Source organism: Leucoraja erinacea, chromosome 15 (genome assembly GCF_028641065.1).
Source record: "Leucoraja erinacea ecotype New England chromosome 15, Leri_hhj_1, whole genome shotgun sequence".
Lineage (NCBI taxonomy): Eukaryota > Metazoa > Chordata > Chondrichthyes > Rajiformes > Rajidae > Leucoraja > Leucoraja erinaceus.
The window spans coordinates 43,797,450-43,820,660 of NC_073391.1; the positions used below are offsets into that span (position 1 = coordinate 43,797,450).

Genomic DNA, 23,211 nt, shown 5'->3' on the forward strand with positions numbered 1-23,211 from the left:
GGAGAAAAGGCAGGAGAGTGGGGTTGAGGGGCAAAAAAAATAGATCAGCCATGATTGAATCATAAGGTCATAAGTGATAGGAATAGAATTAGGTCATTCAGCCTAATTACTCTACTCCGCCATTCAATCATGGCTGATCTATCTCTCCCTCCTAACCCCATTCTCCTGCCTTCTCCCCATAACATCTGACACCCGTATTAATCAAAAATCTATCTATCTCTGCCTTAAAAATATCCACTGACTTGGCTTCCGCAGCCTTCTGTGGCAAAGAATTCCACAGATTCACCACCCTCTGACTAAAGAAATGTCTCCTCATCTCCGTCCTAAAAGAACGTCCTTTAATGCTGAGGCTATGACCTAGGTCATAGACTCTCCCACTTGAATGGCAGAGCAGAAACGATCAGCCATGATCGGGTGGCATCGGAAACACGATGGGCCAAATGGCCTAATTCTGCTCCCATGTCTCATGAAATTCTTATATAATTGGGTTATCCACTGGCTGACATTAAGCAGTTTCAGGTTAGGACAAAATGCCGCAAAATATCCTGGGGAAGAGCTTTAACGAAGAGGATCGAATAGTGAATGACCCAGAGTGGAGGTGGAGAGGATATTTCCACTAGTGGGAGAGTCAAGGACCAGAGGCCATTGTCTCAAAATAAAAGGACGTACCTTTAAAAAGGAGAGGTGGTGGAATTTATTTTGCCAGAGTTGTGAAATTCATTGCCACAAACGTCTGTGAAGGCCAAGTCTTTGGGTATTTTTAAGGCACAGATTGAAAGATTCTTGCTTAGAAAAGGTGTCAGGGATTATGGGGGAAAGTCAGGAGAGTGGGGTTGAGAGAGAAAGATAGATCCACGATGAATGAATGGAGGAATAGTATTGAAGGGCCAAATGGCTTAATTCTGCTCCTATAACTTACGAATCAAAGTACGAGAGAGAGGGTGAATAACCAGGAAGACACGAGTCATAGAGTGATGCAGCACGGAAACAGGCCCTTGGGCCCAACTTGCCCACACCGGCCAACATGTCCCAGCTACACTAGTCCCACCTGCCGACGTTTGGTGCCTATCCCTCCAAACCTGTCCTATCCATGTACCTGCTGGAGAAACTCAGCGGGTGCAGCAGCATCTATGGAGCAAAACCCTTCTTCAGACTGCTAAAGGGTTTTGGCCCGAAACGTTGCCCATCTCCATAGATGCTGCCTCACCCGCTGAGTTTCTCCAGCATTTTTGTGTACCTTCGATTTTCCAGCATCTGCAGTTCCTTCTTAAACACTATCCACCTACCTAACTGTTTCTTAAATGTTGGGATTGTCCCAGCCTTAACTACATCCTCTGGCAGCTGTCCCACACGCCCGCCACCCATTGTGTGAAAAAGTGACCCCTCGGATTCTTATTAAATCTTTCCCCCTTCACCTTAAACCTACGTCCTCTAGTCCTTGATTCACCTACTCTGGCCAAAGAGACACAGTGCATCTACTCCGTGCATGAGCAGGCACTCACTTCAAAAGAATGTTCTTTGTTATCTTCCAGTCGATAATCCAGAAGCACACTGAGAGACATGACACTGCAGTCAAACTTGCCGCCTTTGGCAGTCCAGTTGGGATGAACGATAATGGAAGACTCATCCGGGAGTACGTAGTGTCTCTCCCGCCGCTGACGCTCGGCTTCATCTTGCCGTTTCTTCTCGTCCTCCTGAAAGCGAAAAGCAAGCCTAAGCCTACAGCTTTGTAAACACGGAATTGAGTTTAGTCTAGAGATAGATCGCGGAAAAAGGCCCTTCTGGTCTCCCGGGTCCACCCCGACCAGAGACTCCCGTGCACTCGCACTATCCTGCACAGTAAGGACAATTTACAATTTTTACCAAAGCCATTTAACCTACAAACCTGCAAGTCGTTGGAGTGTTGCAGGAAACCGGAGCACCCGGACAAAAACCCACAAGGTCACGCAAAGTCCGTACATACAGCACCTGTATCAGGATCAAACCCGGGTCTCTGGGGCTGTGGGGCAACAACTTCGCCACTGCGCCATCATGCTGCCCCTTTGTAAGTGGTGTCACTTACCACAACCAAAATCTCACTGCTGGACGGACCAGGTGCATCCAGATGTATTAGACAGCATCTGGAGCACCAGCTTCAATCTGCACGCACGTTGCAATATACACCAATGACCCCATTCTCAGCACAAAACTAAATGCAGAATGAGCAGACCGTACCACCTCTTTATCATCCTCAGATCTTTTTTCTTCCTCCTCCTCATCCTCCCTTTCCGATTTCTCCGACTCCTTCTGCTCTTCTCTCTCGGCCTCGGTTTTGAGCTGTTTCGTTAGCCGAGCTATGAGCTGGGATTTCAACCCCTTGGAGCTTTGATTCCTACTTTCCAATTCTTTTCGCAGGTCATTAACCTGATTAAATGAAAAGAAAAAGTAAGTTGACTTCAATTTGAGACCATTGTCTTTGACTTTCAGGCTGGATGCAAATCTGGTCACTCCACCCGTAACACTACCAGGGTTAAGTTTAAACAGCAACGTTTAAGAAACATTTAGATAGGTACGTGGACACGGTTAAAGGGATACGGGCCAAATGCCGGCCAGGTGGGACTAGTCTAAATTGGACATGTTGGTCGTTGTGGGCAAGTTGGGCTGAAGGGCATGTTTCCATGCTGTATGACTCAATTATAAACCTAGGAGCCATTTTATACTAGTTCATTGATAGTTACTGAGTAGATTTCGACCAAGTTCAAATGTACCTCTGGCTCTGGATTGTAGCTGGTGCAATTCTCATGCATCTAGCTCACTGCCTGGATAGATTGAATGTGGAAAGGTCATTTCCGCCAGTGGGATAGTCTAGGCCTCATTAAAAGGACGTACCTTTAGAAAGGAGAGGGAGGAATTTCTTTAGTCAGAGGGTGGTGAATCTGTGGAATTCATTGCCACAGACGGTGGTGGAGGCCAAGTCAATGCGTATTTTTAAGATGAAGATTGACAGATTCTTGATTCATACGAGTGTCAGGTGTTATGGGGAGAAGGCAGGAGAATGGGGTTGAGAGGGATAGATCAGCCATCATTTAATGACGGTGTAGACTTAATGGGCCGAATGGCCTTAATTCTGCTCATGGAACTAATGCACATGAAACAGCGATATTTAGCCAATTTTAAGAGATTCGAGCAAATAAATTACCTTCATTGACTTTGGGTCAAGTTTTGACCAGTGTGTGGGAGTAGAGATTTCTTTACTCTCTCCATCATCCTTCTCTTCCTCCTCCTGTTCAATTAAACAAGTTAACAGGAATAATCAGCAAAGTCTTTCTGATTCTGGCGAGCGTACTTACTCATTTTTTTTTTTTTTTTTTTGAAACAAGAGTTGCCGTTCCGTGCAAGTAGCAAAGGTCACAACCGCCCCTCAGAATGAACTCCTCCTTAATGTTACTTAAATAAAACAGTTCACTGCTACATGAAAGACATACACACACACACACTTTAACTGATCACATGCCACTCATCAGCCAATCTAAGCCAGATCTGTGGAACACAAAAGAGTGATCAATGACATCAAACGAAAGGACTCGGGAGGGGGAGGGGGGGTGGGGGGTTTCACAGACACTGCTGACCCGTGGCGGCCAACGCAGTGGGTGCTTCCCATCCCCTCGGAATAGGTTCCAAGCCCCCCCAAACTAGCCAAGTGTCTGCTCCACACACCCCACTGCACGGAACTGTGGCTCAACCAACTGACCTGCAAATCAAATGCTCCTGAGAGGGTTTGTGTGCACCCAATGATTGTGTAGGCAAGCGTTAACGCACTAAGAGTTAAAAAAGAAAGGAGAAAGGGGATACGGAAAAATTTGGAAAAGTGGTAGAAAAATGTCCGTAATCAACTAGCCCAACTCAGCAACTGGCGATAAGCTGCCAGCATTCGTTTTTCTCTCTTTTGGGGTACAAAGTAACCAAATTTTAATATGCAATTACCATTCGGCAAAATGAAAATTCAGTTTTTCCAATCGTACTACCTTCCTTACTCTTTTATTTTGGATTAATTGAGAGATGAGAGTATTTAAGACCGAGCAAAAAGGACTTAAAGAGCTGGCAGCTGTATGACCAGTCACTGTAGCTTTGCACCTATGTCATGTTGAATGCGTGTAATGCTCGTAAACAAGAGCAGGTTACTTGGTGTGTGTGTGCGTGTGTGCGCGTGTGTGTGTGCGCGCTGCGCTTGTTTTTTTGTTTTTGTGGTTGTGTCCCTGTGCCTGTGAGAAGCGGAAATGGAAGAGGATTAGCGTTCAGTGCCTGTTCTCCATCAGCCTCCTTGTGTTCAGCCTGGAGCTTCTCAGCCAGCTGCTGCTTGTATCCACGGGAGAGAGCTTCCCACTCTGAGCGGGTGGGAAGGCAATGCCAAACATCCGGAAGAAATATAACCACGGCCTCCACATGGGCTGGAACCGTTCGCCCCTTGTGGTGCTCCTCGGGGCGATGGTAACGGATCTCTGCAAAACGGTACCTGTTGCAAGGGAAGAAGTGTATTGGAAAGGAAAATTCTATCAGATATCACATAGACCCTAAACGACTCGCAGGACATCAAGCTAGAGAAATCCGCCTTTTACACAGTTCAACGTCACTTAACTGCAAGTGCAGGAAAATCAAACGGGCAACAGTCGGCTCTCTCCGTTTATCGGAACAGGAGCCCCAGTATATATCGTCATCAGCGATTAGTTAAAAACTTTTAACTGGATAATTTCAATTTTTTTTAAATATGTGTAAATGTTCGTTTAATGCCTTGCAGATAAATGACACCAGCTGTACAGTTCAGAAGAGCTTGCATGGCACCACTTAGAATTTATTTATAAAATATATATATATAAAAAAAGGTGGAAAAACAATTCTATAATCAACCGAACAGCAAAAATATTAATCCCAGTGACGACTGCCGCTCCACGCGTGACTTTTCTTCAAGGCATATAACGTACAAGCACAACACATTGATGTAAAGTATTAATGCAGATTTACAGAATTTAAGCACGTCTACTGATATAAATGCCAAACAGTGAACCTACAGTGTTTAAGAACATAATGCGTCTCCAATGTCATTGTCATAAGGTAATGACATCTCTCGCGCTATACAAGGCATGCACTGCCACATAACGGGTGCCATAATCGCAGAACTAGCGGAAGGACGTCGTGTTTTTACCTGGAACATGACTGGCTGCTAAGCAAGAAAATAATGACTCAAAATATTAAGACATATTTAAGAAAAGAAAACAGAAGTCTCAAGTGCTTACAGGCAGAGGGGGTTCTGCCCCGCTGCTGGCTTGCTACTTACCACTGCGTGCAACCACTCAAGTCAATGCTTGTCAGGGCCTTACAACAGCGGATAGCTGTCCTAATCAGGACTGAAGGGTCAGTGTCAGGGTTCGGACCGTCCAGCGAGGGAGACCAGTGTCCTCCAATCGCCATGGCTTCATCTTTGCCCTTCATACCCACCAAGAACTGCAACACAGGGCAAACAAAATAAATCACTGAAAAATTCACAGAGCCACCCACCTCTTCTTCAGCTTTCTCCTCCCTCAGCCTAAAGAAGGGTTTTGACCCGAAATGCCACTTATCCATGTTCCCCAGAGATATCCGAAGAAGGGCCCCAACCCAAAACGTCACCTGTCCATGTCCTTCAGAGATGTCATTAGGGATAGGAAAATTAGGCCATTCGGCCCAACAAGTCTAATCCGCCATTCAATGATGGCTGATCTATCTCTCCCTCCTTATCCCATTCTCCGCCCTTCTCCCCATAACCTCGAACACCTGTACTAGTCAAGAATCTATCCATCTCTTCCTTAGAAATATCCACTGACAGCCCCCACAGCCTTCTTTGGCAAAGAATTCCACAGATTCACCACCCTCTGACTAAATACATTTCTCATCTCCTTCCTAAACGAACATCTTTTAATTCTGAGGCTATGACCCCTAGTCCTAGACTCTCCTGCTAGTGGAAACTTCTTCTCGCATATCCACTCCTTCCAAACCTTTCACTATTCTGTATGTTTTAATAAGTTGCCCCCTCATTGTCTGATGTCTGAAGGTACCCGACATGAAAAATCACCTAGCCATATCCTCCAGAGATGTTTGAAGAAGGGCCCCAGACCTGGAATATCACCCATCCATGTCCCCCAGAGACGCTGCCTGACTCGCTGAGTTACTCCTGCACTTTGTGTAAGAAGGGACCATTTGCGTCCTTTGATGTAAACCAGCAACTGCATTTCTGGGTTCCACCAGAGAGACTGCCTGAATCCGAGTTACTCCAGCACCGTGTCTTGTTTTGCAAACTACCCTCTGCAGTTCCTTGCGTTAACATGAATATTAAGGCAGCCACAAAATTATTAATGATTTGAGATACAGCTTGGAAACAGGCCCTTCGGCCCACCGAGTCAGCGCCGTCCAACGATCACCTGTACACGCGCACTATCCACCACGCTATGGATAATTTACAATTTTACTGAAACCATTTAACCTACAAAACTGCACAACGCGAGTGTGGGAGATAACTGGAGCACTGGGAAAAAACAGTTTGAGAAAAAAGGGGCAAGTCATTTAGAACGGAGATGAGGAAACACTTTTTCACACAGAGAGTTGTGAGTCTGTGGAATTCTCTGCCTCAGAGGGCGGTGGAGGCCGGATCTCTGGATACTTTCAAGAGAGAGCTAGATAGGGCTCTTGAAGATAGCAGAGTCAGGGGATATGGGGAGAAGGCAGGAATGGGGTACTGATTGTGGATGATCAGCCACATTGAATGGCTTGAAGGGCTGAATGGCCTACTCCTGCACCTACTGTCTATTTCTGCTGATTGCGACAATAATCCTCTGTCTACACTCCCAGCTGTCTTGCAATAAAGGCCAATGTGCCTCGCTGACTACCAAAATCCTGCTTTTCTTTCGATGGTCCACATAGATGGCCTTTGAATTGCCAGATCTGTTGTGGCGACCCCATTTTGGAACTACATGCTACAATTTTTTTTAAAAAGGAGTCCATCCTTGTGCAATCTCTTCTTGAAACAATTTACCTTGATCAGCCTTGCAGGATGTTGGAATCCCTCTCGTACCTCCTGCGAGTCGTCAGCAAGGGCACAAGATTTGTGGAAGAGTTCGTCCATACCGGGACTTGCCAGCAGCATAACCTTGAAGAATAAGGCAGTACATTTATTCCAAGTAAGAATTAAGCAAAAAAATTATTAAAAACCAAGATTGACACAAAAAGCTGGAGTATCTCTGGAGAGAAGGAAGGTGACATTTCGGGTCCCTAGGCCGGACAAACCTGTATGCCTTTGGAGCATGGGAGAAAACCAGAGATCCCGGAGAAAACCCACGCAGGTTATGGGGAGAACATACAGACAGCACCCGTAGTCAGGATCGAACCTGTGTTTCTGGCGCTGTGAGGCAGCAACTCTGCCGCTTCGCCACCACCTCTCACGTTCCGCATGAATTGCTATCCCTCCTTTGTACCCATCTAGATTCCAATATCTGCACATCCAAGTAATTGCAGATGCTGGTTAAGCACAAAAGGACACAAAATGCTGGAGTAACTCAGCAATTCAAGCAGCATTCCTGGAGAACATAAATAGGTGATGTTTGGGGTCACCTATCTACGGAGTGATTGCAGTGGGGGAGGGAAAGTAAACTGAAAAATGAGTCTGTTTCCCAGCCAGCTCCCACGCCCCCCCCCCCCCCCATCAGGTCAGGTCGGAGAACCCGCGTGTGATGCCGCCGAGAATAAAGATGGACCCGACGTGGGGTCATCAAGAACAAAGAGGGAACCAGCCTGGGGGGGGGGGGGGGGGGGGGGGGAGTCGCTGAGAACAGAGGGACCGACATGACTCTAATGAGGGCATTTGTAACTTTATTGGAACCCGAAACACAGCAACTCTTTTGTGTATTTTTGTGCACTGTATGAATTTCATTGTACTTCTGACAATAGAGTATCAATGAATTGAAAACGGCAGAGAATGCTTCAAAAACAAATGCTGGGTCCAGCAAAAAGAGACAGACCTTCGCGCTGTACGTATGGTCCGCATCTGGTGGGTCAAGCACTGCAGTGAGTTTCTCCAGGGGCTCCACCTCCTTGTGCATGATGTGGAAGTTGCATTGGTTTCCAAGCTGAAACGGTCTGTTCAGAAGAAACGCATCGACCCACGTAAACTGCGTATCAAAGAAGTCGCTTGGGATGTAAAGATTCTGGTATCGGCGGCGAAGCTCCATCATGTCACAAGACATACTGTGGAGAAAAAGAAATGTCATCAAAACAGTTACTGTAGCAACCGGGACTTTGTGACATGAAAAGTCATTAACCTTAAACATTAACTCTGTCGATAGACACAAATGCCAAAGAAGGGTCTCTTCAGTCTCTTGATGAGTACTCTGAAGCGTATCAACCCAAAACTAACCTTATCGACCGATAAGGGGGAAGTCTTTTAGGACCGAGATGAGAAAATAATTTTTCACGCAGAGAGTGGTGAATCTGTGGAATTCTCTGCCACAGAAGGTAGTTGAGGCCAGTTCATTGGCTATATTTAAGGGAGTTAGATGTGGCCCTTGTGGCTAAAGGGATCAGGGGGTATGGAGAGAAGGCAGGTACAGGATACTGAGTTGGATGATCAGCCATGATCATATTGAATGGTGGTGCAGGCTCGAAGGGCCGAATGGCCTACTCCTGCACCTATTTTCTATGTTTCTAAACATCACCCGTTTCTTTTCTCCAGAGATGCCATGTGATCCGCTGAGTTACCCCAGCATTTTGTGTCCATCTTCAGTGTAAACCGGCACCTGCAGTTCCTTCCGACACATTAACTGTTACTCTCACCAAAGATGCTCTGAATATTTCCAGCAATTTCTGTTTTGTTTCAGTATTTCCAGCAGCTAGTTTTAAATGTTGTGTTCTATTTTATAACTCAATTTTCTTCTCGTATCATCTGACCTAGACAATTTGGGAACAGCTCCATCCAAGATTGCAAGAAATCGCAGAGAATTCTTCAGGTGGCTCACACCATCACACAAACCAGCCTCCCTTCCATTAACTCCATCTGCACCTCGTGCTGCCTAGGCAAGGTCAGCAACATAAACAAGGATCAGTCTCCCGTCAGGCAAGCTGCACAGAAGTTTGAAAACGCATACCCCCACATTCAGGGACTGTTTCTTCCCAGCTGAACAGTCCTCTCATTAGTTAGAGTGCGGTCCTGATCTCCTATCTATTTCATTGAACTATCTTTAATTGAACTTCAATAGTACATCTTGTCAATAAATGCTTTATCCTTTATCTGTGTACTGTGGATGACTTGACTGAACTATGGTACAGTCTTGTCCTTGACTGGATGGCATGCAAACAAAGGTTTTTCACTGAAATGGCCTCAACTCAATTCTTTGCATTCTCAGCATAAGCAATTAACAGATTTTTCGACATCGGGATCTCTGATTTGCACTGAATGGGTATTGGTCAAACTTTATAATAGAAAATAGATATTAATTATTTGTCTCCATTAAGGAAATGATATCCAACACATGTCAAATACTCTGAATTTATTTAGTCTGGTTTATAAATATGTATTGCAGATGTGCAGACTTGGCTACATGCAGCATATGCCACACCAACGGGGAGAGAACTATTCTGCAAACACCAACATTTCTCGCCTCAAGGAATCCAAAAAAGTCCTTCAACACCACTTTCACCTTTCATAGTTATTGAAGTTAAACTTTGTTCGGAAACACAAAGTAACAAGACAAATAAGTGGGACGAAATGCGATCACCACTGGTATCTAAGTCAGGCTTTGCACGCACCAATCCAAGGAAAACTTAGAGAATTGCACAGTGTAGCGAGAAGTGGTTCGCCTCTGCCTTCGTGGAGACCTGTCCCTCTCTCGACGCGGCGATCGTTCTCGGGAACGTTTGCGCTGGGGTGACCGTTCACGCGAACGCCTTCTGTCCCGGTCTCTGCTAGAGGAAAAATAAGATAGAAGAAAATTTAACTTCTACATTTCGGTGTCTTTATTGTCACGTGTACCAGGTACAGTGACATACATTTTTTTTTTTTGCACACAGCTCAGCAAGACTATCCCTGTCCATGTGCATTAGCACATGTGAAAGAGGCGGCCACGGTAGTGCTGCTGCCTTACAGCACTGGAGACCCGGGTTCGATCCCGGTTACGGGTGCTGTCTGTACGGAGTTTGTTCGTTCTCCCCGTGACCGCGTGGGTTTTCGCTGAGATCTTTGGTTTCCTCCTGCACTCTAAAGACGTACAGGTATGCAAGTAAATTGGCTTGGTGTATGTGTAAATTGTCCCTAGTGTGCGGAGGATAGTGTTAATGTGCAGGGATCGCCGGTCAGTATGGACCTGATGGGCTGAAGGGCCTGTTTCGCACCATATCTCTAAAAAGGCGCCATTTTAAAGTCAAATCTAGTACAGACTAAGCAGCACACTGTGTATGTCCAGGGCATTCCTTTTGGGCATTATTATACTGTACAGAACACAGATATTTGCATTAACATTTTAGGAACATTCATGAAATAAAAAGAAAATGTTTCCAAAATGTGTTTGAAATATTTAGAAAATTAACTCGATTTATCCTTGCATGTAAAAATGTGGCTGAGTGCAGAGAGTGAAACTATTCTCAACCACCCTTTCCCAAATGGGCCCCAGTCCCCACACTGCCTCTCCAAGGCTCCAGTCCCCACACTGCCTCTCCAAGGCCCCAGGCCTCTCCAAGGTCCCCACACTGCCTCTCCAAGGCCCCAGTCCCCACACTGCCTCTCCAAGGCCCCAGTCCCCACACAGCCTCTTCCAAGGCCCCAGTCCCCACACAGCCTCTCCAAGGCCCCAGTCCCCACACTGCCTCTCCAAGGCCCCTTCCCACACTCTTACACTCTTCCATTCTCTTCTCCCCTGTTCCCAGACACCGTCTGGCGCAGTGGTTCCACTCTCTGGCAACCTGGTTTTAGTTTAGTTGGGAGATACAGCTCGGAAACAAGCCCTTTCAGCCCACCGAGTCTGCGCCGACCAGCGATCCCTGCACATTAACACAAGCCTACACACACTAGGGACAATTTACACTTATACCAAGCCAAATAACCTACAAACCTGTACGTCTTTGGAGTATGGGAGGATACCGAAGATCTCGGAGAAAACCCACGCGGTCATGGGGAGAACGTACATACTCAGTACAGACATCACCAGTGGTCGGGATCAAACCCGGGACTCTGGCGCTGCAAGCGCTGTTAGGCAGCAACTCTACCGCTGCGCCACCGTGCCATGGTTGTTTCACCTTTGAAACTTTCCGTGTTCTATTTCTCACATTTCCAAGAAACCTACTGGGGCTTTGTTTCTCCTGTTTGCTTTGAATTCATTCCATTCATTAAAAATTTATTCTATGAAACATTTTTTTTTTTTAATTGCAAATGAAAACAGATTTGAATGAGTTTGGCAAAAATTGTAAATTGGCCCGAATGTGTAGGATAGTGTGTAGGGCAGTGATAGTGCACGGGGAACATTAGTTGGCATGGACTTGGTGGGCCGAATGGCCTGCGTCCATTCTCTGAACTAAATGAACTAGACTATTAACAGAACAATGTCCAATATTCTGGAAACCACCGAAGCTCCATGCATGATTTAATCACGGAGTATTATTGTGGATTACTAGTTGTACCTTCTTTCATCTTTCCTTGTTAGTGATATTTCCAATCTCTCGTGCCGGGCGATGAAACGAGACGGTGGCTCAATCCTCCTCATGGCCTGCGGCTGTGGCATTACTCGCACCGGAGGTTGCAGCAACCCAGCTGCAAAAGGACGCAGAAGATAGACAGTGTGTAGGAAGGAACTGCAGATGCTAGTTTATACCGAAGATAAGACACAAAATGCCGGAGTTGCTCAGCAGGACCGGCAGCCTCGCCGGATAGAAGGAATGGGCGATGTTTCAGGTTGAGACCCTTCTTCAGACTGAGCGTCAGTCACAGAGATAAGGAAGTGTAAGAGATCAAAAGCGATGAGGATCATGGAAAATGTAGAATGAGCCATTGATAGCTCGGAGAAGGGGCTGTGCAAAAGAACACACCCTGGTCAGCACGGACAACTTGGACCAAAGAGGCCGTTTCCGTGCTGCATAACTTTTTGGTAGCAAACCGTCTTTGCTGAATCCTCCATATCGACTGGCAACACAAGTGAACCAATGTCAGTGTGCTCTCCCACACCAACATCCCAACGTTTGGGCTCCATTTACACTCAAGTCACATCTGATGAGTGGACCGCATGGACCATTATTATGACCCCAAGCGTCACCTATCCACGTTCTCCAGTGATGCTGCCTGAACCGCTGAGTTACCCTGTCAAGCACCTCCCGCCCACCCGTGCCACACTCAGTTGGTCTGAAATTAGCCGCATCGGTAATCTCAGAAACCAAAGAATTGGATTAGAAGGAAGCATCTCTGGAGAACATGGATAGGTAACATTTCAGCTCAGGACTTTCATCAGACTTAATATACATCTTTCAACTTTAATGGCCAATAATTGCAACATGGATAGGAAAGATTTAGATGGGTACGGGTCAAATGGGACTGGTGTAGATGGGGCATCTTATTTGGCATGGAGGGGTTGGGCCGAAGGGCCTGTGCCCCGTGCTGCATGACCATGGCACTAAAGTAAATGTGGATCAGCGACGGGTGACTTACGTTTCTGTTGTGGTTGCTGGAGCAGAGGCTGGGGCTGTGATCCCAGCAAAGGAGTGAGCGGAGCTGCTGCCATGGATGCCTGCATGAGAGACTGGGCCTGTACTTGTGGAGGGACACCGTATGGCTGCATAACCGACGGCGGCGTCTTGATCAATGGCTGGGTCTGACTCTGGGAAGTCAATGGAAAAATAATTAATTACAACCTTCGAGAGACAAAAAAATATGAAGGGCCTTACCTTGCAATTTGGTATACTGCATATTTCCACATCCATATTTATGCTGCTGGGTTTTAGAAGATGCAGAGGAGACAAGAACTCAAAAATTCAACAGATTTTGAACAATGTGGCCCAGAGTTCACACTGACCGTTGATTACCTATTCATGCTACCATGTCATCCCACTTTATCATCCACCTCCTGTACACAAGGGGCTATTTACAGAGTCCGATTTGGGGTGGCACGGTGGTGCTGCTTTACAGCACAAGGGACCCAGGTACGATCCTGACTACGGACGCTGCATGTAGGGAGTTTGTACGTTCTCCCTGTGACCGCGTGGGTTTTCTCCGGAAGCTCCGGTTTCCCCACCCCCCACATTCCAAAGGCATATAGGTTTGCAGATTAATCTGCTTCGGTAAAATTGTAAATTGTTCCCCGTCGCTCGACAGGGCTGTTTTGAGGACTCGATGGGCCAAAGGGCCTGTTTCTGCGCCATATCTCAAAACATTAAATAAAAACGTTAAAAACTAAACTATTAACAGCGCAACGATGGATAAGCTGAAAACCATCGAAGTTCAATACAAGAGTGATGAACCGAGTTTTGCTGTCGACTGTGATCGGCTGTTGTACCTTCTTTCATCTTACCTGGTTTCCGTGCTTTATCTCTAAACAAAACTTAACAAGTGAACTACCTTGAGCAAGCTTCAGGGAGTAAAACTTACTTGATTAGGCAGTGTCTGTATCCGTTGTGCGTTCCACTTGAAAGGCATGTTTGGATTGTAAGCAGCTTCCACCAGGACCCTATCTCCTACTTGGGGGGCTTTGCCTTTCACAGCACTGGGGTACACATGGAACACATTGTCAGGGTATTAAACCAGCACAAGGATTTAACATGCACACAATTGATCAAGTAAATTACCTTTTCACAAGTTTATTATACAAACAGAAGTCGGCCATTGTTTCACAGAACACCCCCGCTCAGTCTGCCTTAACCTAAGTGATCTCCCGGTTGCTCAGCACTTTAACTCCCCCTCCCATTCTGACCTTTCTGTCCTGGGCCTCCCCCATTGTCAGAGTGAGGCCCAGCGTAAATTCGAAGAAAAGCACCTCATATTTTGCCTGGGTAGCTTACACTCCAGCAGTATGAACATTGGCTTCTCTAACTTCAAATAGCCCTTGCTTTCCCTCTATCTCCATCCCCTTCCCCTTCCCAGTTCTTCCACCAGTCTTACTGTCTCCGACTAAATTCTATCTCTGTCCCCTGATATCAGTCTGAAGCAGGGTCTCAACCCGAAACACAGACCATTCTTTCCCTCCAGAGATGCTGCCTGTCCCGCTGAGTTACTCCAGCATGTTGTGTCTACCTGCGGTATGAACATAGATTTCTCTAACTGGAACCTCGGCATTCCCTCTCCCTCTATCCCATCCCCAACCAAGTCTCACCAGCTTCTCGTTTCCACACAACAAACAGCTACCAATGTCCTGTTTTCTTTATCATCGTTACTTTTTATGCATACCTTTCCTTCATTGATCTGTATCTCTCCACATCAGTGTCTATATCTCTCATTTCCTTTTTCCCTGACTAGTCTGAAGCAGTCTCGACCTGTAACGGCACCCATCCCTTCCCTCCAGAGATGCTGCCTGCCCCGCTGAGTTACTCCAGCTCCGAGTCTATCTTCGGTTTAAACCAGCATCTGCAGTTCCTTCCTGTTCTGTTCCTCTCTCGTTTAAGGTTAAAGATTAAAAAGGAACACACACCTCAGCTGAAAAAACACATCCTCATCCACAAATCCAAACGTATCATGAAGTTTGGTTACAACCCCGGTGAAGACGCGCTGCTTCTGGGGCTGGTTTTGTTTCTGGGCGGAGCGCGGCGTTGGGTAAGAGACGGTGATCTGTGCCGTCGTCTGCGGAGCATTGAGGTTCATTGGCATAGCCACTGAGGGCTAGGAAAATAAAATACTCAATTACATATCGCCCAAGGTGAATGAGAAGTCACAAACATCTCACAAAAGATAAGACACAAAAAGCTGGGGCAACTCAGCGGGACGGGCAGCATCTCTGGAGGGAAGGAATGGGTGACGTTTCAGGTCAAGACCCTTTCAGAAGAAAACCTCACCCATTCCTTCCCTCCAGAGACACTGCCTGCCTCGTTGAGTTACTCCAGCTTTGCCTGGGAATTGTCTGTGGAATTCTCTGCCTGGTGGAAGCGGGTTTTCTGGAAGCTTTTTAGAGAGCTAGATAGGGCTCTTAAAAATAGTAGAGTCAGGGGATATGGGGAGAGGGCAGGAACGGGGTACTGATTGGGGATGATCAGCCATGATCACATTGAATGGCTCCTGCACCTGTTGTCTATTGTGTGTCTATCTTCGATTTAATTCAAGACTGATTCCTAGGATGGCAGGACGTTCATATGAAGAAAGACTGGATAGACTCGGCTTGTACATGCTAGAATTTAGAAGATTGAGGGGGGAATCTTATAGAAACGTACAAAATTCTTGGAGGGTTGGACAGGCTAGATGCAGGAAGATTATTCCCGATGTTGGGGAAGTCCAGAACAAGGGGTCACAGTTTAAGGATAAGAGGGAAGTCTTTTAGGACCGATAATGAGAAAATCATTTTTTACACAAAGAGTGGTGAATCTGTGGAATTCTCTGCCACAGAAGGTAGTCGAGGCCAGTTCATTGGCTATATTTAAGAGGGAGTTAGATGTGGCCCTTGTGGCTAAAGGGATCAGGGGGTATGGAGAGGCAGGTACAGGATACCGAGTTGGATGATCAGCCATGATCATATTGAATGGCGGTGCAGGCTCGAAGGGCCAAATGGCCTACTCTCCTGCACCTATTTTCTATGTTTCTATGTCTATGTTTAAATCAGCATCTGCAGTTCCTTCCTCAACAAGTCACTAAGTTGTGGAGCAAACATATGCTGGTTTGAAGAGTTCGGGTTTCTGCAAACTTAATTCCGTAATAGTATGAAAACAAAATAAACTTTACCTGTGAAAGCAAGGCTTGCTGTGGCTGCTGCATCTGAAGAGAAAGGAGAAAGTCAACATTTGCACCTAGTTCCTTAATGATCCAAATTTTCAAAATGATCAACAGGATTCGTCAGGCTCTGATCCTTTAAATCCCTCCACTACTAAATTGGTGGACACAAAGTGCTGGAGTACCTCAGCAGATTCAGAAGGATGGTCCCGAGACGAAGCATTGCCTATCCACGTTCTCCAGAGAGGCTGAAAGAAAGAACAGTAGATGCTGGTTTACCAAGGAAAGACAGAAAATGCCAGAAGAACTCAGTAGGCCAGGCAGGCAGCGACCCTGGAGAATGGGTCGGGGCCCGAATTGTCACCTATCCGATCGCCAGGGATGCTGCCTGCCTGGCTAAGTTACTCCAGCACTTGTCGTTTTTTTGTAAACCAGCACCTGCAGTTCCTTGTGTCTTAATTCTTGTAAACCAGCAACTGCAGTTCCTTGTCTTGAGCATTGATTTTCCTCCCAACTTCACATAGACACCAAAATTCAGGTCTTAGTAATCAGACGTAGTAATTAAACCCTGAGCACAACCAGATCCTATCTTGGCTCAATAAAATTTCACTCAGATGTGATAGAATCTAACATAAATATCTCAACAGATCTCCCTTACAACTGGAACTAAGTCAGAGCAAGATGATTTTTTTGTTTTTGGTGGAGAATATATCTGCATCTCCCAAAATAATCAAAACCCAGCTGTCACCCACCATTCTTTATTGGAACTGGTATTACATTAAATCCCCATCTTGCAAGTAAAGAGATAGTTTCAAACGCAGCATACATTGTTTTATTCAGTCATAGTGTCATACAATGTGGAAACAGACCCTTCGGCTCAACTTGACCACATTTTGACCAACACACCTCATCTGCACGAGTCCAACCTGCCTGCGTTCATAATGTCACAAGGAATGGGAGCAGAATTAGGCCCTTCGGCCCATCAAGTCCACTCCGCCATTCAATCATGGCTGATCTATATCTCCCTCCTAACCTCCTTCTCCTGCCTTCTCACCATAACCTCTGACACTTGTACTAATCAAGATATATTTCGCTGTCTCTGTACTGTACACTGACAATTAAAATTGAATCTGAATCGGATATTTGACCCATATCCCTCTACACCTATCCTATCCACGTACGTGTCGAAATGGTTCTTAAACATTGCGATAGTACCTGGCTCAACCACCTTCTCTGGCAACTCCTTCCACACACCCACCACTCTCTGTGTAAAATAAGTTACCCCTCTCTCTCTCCCCCACCCCCCCCCCCCTCACCTTAAACCTATGTCCGCTGGTTCTCAATTCCCCTACCTGGGGCATTTAATTGATCTCATGACTTTGTACACCTCTATAAGATCACGCCTCATCCGCCTGCGATCCAAGGTATAAAGTCCTAGAATCAACCTCTCCCAAAAAGCTCGGTGCTGGCAACATCCTCGTAAATATCATCTGCCCCCTTTCCAGCTGGACCACATCTTTCCGACAAGATGGTGACCAACACTGAACACAAAACTGTCCACAAAATATCTATCTTTATGAACCACTGCTAAAAATGATCAGGTGGAATGTTAAAGGTAAAATGTTATTTGGCCCTTTACAGAAAACGGCGATAAGTTACAGTGTTAACATCTGCCAACTGCTTCACTCATGCAAGACTTCCAAGAATGTTTTACACATACCTGCTGCTGGACACTGTAGATGGTTTGTTGGGGCTGCTGATATTGCTGAAAATCAAACAGACAGCATCGTGAAAAGATTGAAGAGAGCAAAATTCCCTACCACCGTCACACGTACTCCATTACATCATGCAACTAAACACTCAGCAATATCTCCTCTATCACATTTATCACTGAGGAGAAAAATAAGAGATTCTGGAAATTGCTTTCACAGGACTGTCCACACTCACAACGGTGTTTCTGGTGTCTCTATCCCATTGAGGGCTCTACACAGTCAAAGTTTATATTTAATTTAACCTTGCGGTCTCAAGAAATGAGTCAGGCAACAAAGACTGAGGCAAAGCCATAGGAAAGTTAAGTGGCAAAAAGGAAGCCAGCCCACACTCACCACCCACAATCAGAGGCCCACACTCTCATTTCACTCCTGCAGTGGGGAAGAATGTATAGGAGCCTGAAAACTGTAATGTTCAGGTTCAGGAAAAATAGACACATAGAAAATAGGTGCAGGAGTAGGCCATTCGGCCCTTCGAACCTGCACCGCCATTCAATATGATCATGGCTGATCATCCAGTATCCCGTACCTGCCTTCTCTCCATACCCTCTAATCCCCTTAGCCACAAGGTCCACATCTAACTCCCTCTTAAATATAGCCAATGAACTGGCCTCAACTACCCTCTGTGGCAGAGAGTTCCAGAGATTCACCACTCTCTGTGTGAAAAATGTTTTTCTCATCTCGGTCTTAAAGGATTTCCCCCTTATCCTTAAGCTGTGACCCCTTGTCCTGGACTTCCCCAATATCGGGAACAATCTTCCTGCATCTAGCCTGTCCAACCCCTTAAGAATTTTGTAAGTTTCTATAAGATCCCCCCTCAATCTTCTAAATTCTAGCGAGTATAAGCCGAGTCTATCCAGTCTTCCTTCATATGAAAGTCCTGACATCCCAGGAATCAGTCTGAACAGTTTCTTCCCTTCAGTTATCAGGCTATTGAACACTACAACCTCCAAATAAGCTCCGAACTATATCGACGTTTGTACGTGTGTGTGTGTGTGTGTGTGTGTGTGTGTGTGTGCGCGTGCGCGTGATGTGTGTGTGTGTGTGTGTGTGTGTAAAATAAACAAAAAAAGTGCAGTACATAAAGCTGTTGTAACTCAGCGGGTCAGGCAGCATCTCTGGAGAAAAGGAATAGGTTACTTTTTGCGTCGAGACCCTACTTCAGACTCACTCTGATAAAGTTGAATAGATGTGTAAATGGGTGGTTGATAACCACTGTGCATCAGGTGGGTCAATGGGCCAGTTGTCATGCCGTCATGTCCAATTACCTTCTGTTAAATCCCCCAGTTCTTTGACTTGTTTATCTTTCAAAAACAGACATTGCCACATTTGTCACAAATGACACAATTTCCCCCTCTCCTCCTATTGTCCTGTGGCTTTGGATTAGTCCTTGTTGCCCAGGGAGGACTAATTAGATGGTGAATATGATTGCCTAGATCGTGAAGCTGGTTATCAAAGATGACAGCAGGATCTTGATCGATTGGGCAGCTGGGCTGAGGAAAGGTTAATGGAATTGAATACAGAGAAATGTGAGTTGTGGTATTTTGGGAAGTCTAACAAAGGCAGGGCCTTTGGGAAGTGTTGTGGGGCAGAGGGATCTAGGAGTGCAGGAGTGTAGGTTCCTCGATGGTCAAGAAGGCTTTTGACATTGGCCTTCATCAGGCAGAATATTGAGCACAGCCATTGGGAGGTCATGTTATAGTTATACAAGACATTGGTGAGGCCACATTAAAAGCATCACTCATCCTGCTGCTCTCTAGTTCAGGGTTCTCTTCCCTCGGCACTACCTAGGGGGGTTGGAAGGTCAAATTATGCAGTTGCCCGGCTGCCTTTTATTCCCTCTGTAATTCAAGGTGCAAATGCAAGAAAATCACATGAGGTCGTCAAAAGATTTTCACACGCAGGCTTGACATTGCTTGTTAATAAATAGTTGGAACATCTCTTTGAGTAATAAATCAGCAAATGCTCCTGCCATGTGAGGCAGCATCTGTGGAAAGAGAGTAAATATTTCAGGTAAATAGATTTGTCTCCCCAGACTGATCATTTACTGCACCCTGTTCCGATTTCAAATATCTGGCCAAGACAATATTTAACATTTGAATCAAGGCAGCCAGAGGAAGAAAACATTTCCAGTGGCAAAAATCCCCCATAAATGTATTTTACGCAGCACTCAATGGCACAGACGTGCTGCAATGCTGTCGTTTTCAATTATTTATTCCGCCTCACATCTTCTGTGTATTCTGTCTCTGTGACTGGTCCTCCGTCATGCATTCCCTTGATTCAGAGGTTAAAGCAAATCAAATGTGCAACATCCTCAACTGTTGTACGTGTAGCAGTGCTAACCTATTGGAATTATGATTTTACAACAGGGGTAACATACATTTTCTCGTTCTTATGCATCATTTACTACACCGTGCAAAACAGCATCTGTCCCCAAGATGTCTTCAAGCTTGAATCGGACCACAATACGATGTGTTCTGGGCCCCAGCATTGAATTAAATACGTTAGACCTTCAGGACTTAGTGACATATATCTTTGCATCCTTTGACTATAAAGATCCGAAGGCATAGGAGCAGAATTAGGCAGTTTACGAGAATGATCCCGGGGATGATTGGATTAACATATGATGAGCATTTGATTGATCTGGGACTGTACTGATTGGATGAGGGGGGAGGGGGAAGGGAAAGAACACCTTAACGAATAGTGAAATGTTTGGATAGAGTTAACGTGGCAAGGATGTTTTCAGCAGTGGGACAGTCTAGGACCAGAGGGCACAGCCTCAGAAAAAATGTCTACCTTTAAAAGGAGATGAGGAGGGATTGCTTTAGCCACATGGTGGTAAATCTATGTAATTCAATGCCATAGATGGCTGTGGAGCCAAGTGATTTGGTATTTTTAAGGCAGAGATTGATAGGTTCTTGATTCGAAAGGGCATCAAAGGTTACAGGGAGAAGGCAGGAGAATGGGGTTGAGTGGGAAAATAGATCAGCCATGATTGTGGTGATCACAATCAAGCAACAATGGTGATGTTGACTCAATGGGCCAATTGGCCCAATTCTGCTCCTATAACATGCATTTATGAACATTACCACTCATTTTGAGGGAACTAGGATATCAAAGCAAGGATGTAATGCTGAGGCTTTATCAGGAGCTGTCAAGACCATATTTGGAATATTGTGGGTTGACAAAAAAGCTGGAGAAACTCAGCGGGTGAGGCAGCATCTATGGAGCGAAGGAAATAGGCAACGTTTCGGGCCAAAACCCTTCTTCAGACTTAATATTTTTGGAATATTGTGAGCAGTTTTCGGCTCCATATCTGAGGAAGGACGTGCAGGTTTTGTAGAGATTCCAGAAGAGGTTTACAAGCTATTTTTAAGACGGAAATGGGTAGGTTCTTGATTAGAAAGGGGGTCAAAGGTTGCGAGGTGAAGGCAGAATGGGTCGAGGGGATGATGGAGGAGACACGATGGGCTGAACGGCCTAACTCTGCTCCTAGGTCTTATGGTCTTCATTCACACGACGGAGCGACTGCAGAAGTCGAAACACGTGCAGTGCTGCACCGATCGAATTGGCGAGTATGGATTTCTCAGCAATGCTGTTGGAAACAGGAGAGAACCTCTGCAACCCCACCTGCTGCATTGCCACGGCTGCAGCCGCTGCCTGCTGTTGAAGGGCCGCTGACTGGGAGAGCTGATAGCCCGAAGCCGCCTGGGAGCTCAGGCCTGCTGCTGCCAAGGCCGTCTGTTGCGAGTACATTGCCGGCGAAGCCCCCAGCAGTGAGGGCTGAACACTGAGGCCACCTGGCGGAAAACAACACATTTAAACATTGGAGAATCGCGTCGCGGCCACCGAGATCGGCTCATCTTCAGGCTTAACGACAGGAACCACGGCAGAGACATCAGAAACAGCAAATGCTGACGGACATGGCCTCAAAATTAAAGGGCGTTCTTTTAGGAAGGAGACGAGGAGAAATTTCTTTAGTCAGAGGGTCGTGAATCTGTGAAATTCTTTGCCACAGAAAGTTGTGGAGGTCAAATCAGTGAATATTTTTAAGGCAGAGATTGATAGATTCTTGATTAGTGCACGTGTCTTAGCTTATTTGGAGAAGGCAGGAGAATGGGGTTAGGAGGGAGGGATAGATCAGCCATGACTGAATGGCAGAGTAGATTTGATGGGCCGTATGGCCTAATTCTACTATTCCTTATGAGCGTATGCTGGAATTTTGAGTCCTGGGGGATATCTGATCCACTGGATTGTACTCATTAAGGCACGCGACTTTATTTGTGAAAGGTTCACTTTATCCATGCTTTGGATCTTGACATGGTCTTGTACATCTGAATAAAGTCACACAGCCTTCCATGCTCCAATGTAAAAAGTCCCAAACAATTCAAGCTCTCCTGATAATTGAAGTCTGCCAGCCCAGGTAACATCCTGATGGATTCTGAGGAAGGGTCTCGAACCCGAAACGTCACACATATACCTCCTATCCAGAGATGCTGCCCTACTCCAGCATTTAGTGTCTATCTAACATCCTGGTGAATCTCATTTGTACCTTTTCCAACTCAATGACATCCATCGTACAACATGGACTATATCAGCAGACTGAAGAGGAACGTTGTCTGTCCATTCCCTTCACGGATGCTGCCTGACCCAGAGTTCTTCTAGCAGTTTTGTTTTTTCACACATCAGGAACCATCTCTTTTCAACAAGTCTAGTAGGGGGGGGGGGGGGGGGGGGGGGGTATCATGAAAACCTACCAGATAATGAAAGACCTATAAAGCGTGGATGTTTTCCGTAATGGGAGAAACTAGAACCAGAGGGCACAGCCTCAGAATAAAAGCACGTACCTGTAGAATAGAGATGAGATGGAATTTATTTTGCCAGAGGGTGGTGAATCTGTGGAATTCATGGCCACAAAAGGCTTTGGAGGACAAGACATTGGGTATTTTGAATAGCACAGACTGATAGGCTCTTGATTAGGATGGGCGTCAAGTCGTATGGGGAGAAAGCAAGAGAATGGGGCTTTGAGGGAAAAATAGATCAGCCATGTTTGAATGGCGGAGTAGACTAGGTGGGCTGAATGGCCTAATTCTGCTTCTTTGTCTTCTGGTCTTATTTCAGCTAATTCTCTGGTTGTTAGCAGAGATCCCTCAGGACCATTAGCTGTTGTCTATTTTAGTCCCACAGACATCATCTTTTAAGATTATGTAGCGAGAACAGGAGTGGGCCTGTCAACCCTTCAAACCTGCTCCGTCATTCATGGCTGATCAGTCGGACACCCCATTGTCCATTTTGCTGCTCTCTCTGTGACCCCCCCCCCCCCCCCATACCTTAAATATACTCAAGTACTCCCATGCCACACGTCTTGATAGCAAGGTGCCCCAAATACTCTTAACACTCAGAGAAGAAGTTTTTCATTTAATTCTTAGATGAGCGCCCACCTTTTTCTGAAACTACGCCCTCCGATTCTGGACTCTAACATCAGAAGTAAACATCGTCTCAACATCAAAGATAGACACAAAATTCTGGAGCAACTCAGCGGGACAGGCAAACATC

The 23,211-nt window shown here is 45.8% G+C and overlaps 1 protein-coding gene across 8 annotated transcripts in view; it reads right to left on the reverse strand.

Moving 5' to 3' along the window:
• The window catches only part of ccar1 (cell division cycle and apoptosis regulator 1), a 38,313-nt gene that overhangs the window by 11,070 nt on the left and 4,032 nt on the right, over nt 1-23,211 (reverse strand). For 2 of the 8 annotated variants that reach the window (XM_055647314.1, XM_055647315.1), the window contains exons 3-18: nt 21,286-21,455; nt 17,607-17,651; nt 16,072-16,134; nt 15,899-15,931; nt 14,661-14,848; nt 13,625-13,739; nt 12,689-12,857; nt 11,671-11,800; nt 9,808-9,963; nt 8,025-8,250; nt 7,043-7,156; nt 5,312-5,478; nt 4,282-4,492; nt 3,179-3,262; nt 2,215-2,403; nt 1,503-1,694 (exon numbers count right to left, since the gene is read on the reverse strand). In XM_055647314.1, coding sequence (XP_055503289.1) covers nt 1,503-1,694; nt 2,215-2,403; nt 3,179-3,262; nt 4,282-4,492; nt 5,312-5,478; nt 7,043-7,156; nt 8,025-8,250; nt 9,808-9,963; nt 11,671-11,800; nt 12,689-12,857; nt 13,625-13,739; nt 14,661-14,848; nt 15,899-15,931; nt 16,072-16,134; nt 17,607-17,651; nt 21,286-21,455 — 2,252 coding nt within the window. The remainder of the gene's footprint in view (nt 1-1,502; nt 1,695-2,214; nt 2,404-3,178; nt 3,263-4,281; nt 4,493-5,311; nt 5,479-7,042; nt 7,157-8,024; nt 8,251-9,807; nt 9,964-11,670; nt 11,801-12,688; nt 12,858-13,624; nt 13,740-14,660; nt 14,849-15,898; nt 15,932-16,071; nt 16,135-17,606; nt 17,652-21,285; nt 21,456-23,211) is intronic. The other 6 variants (XM_055647321.1, XM_055647322.1, XM_055647318.1 and 3 more) reach the window with 5 other exon arrangements.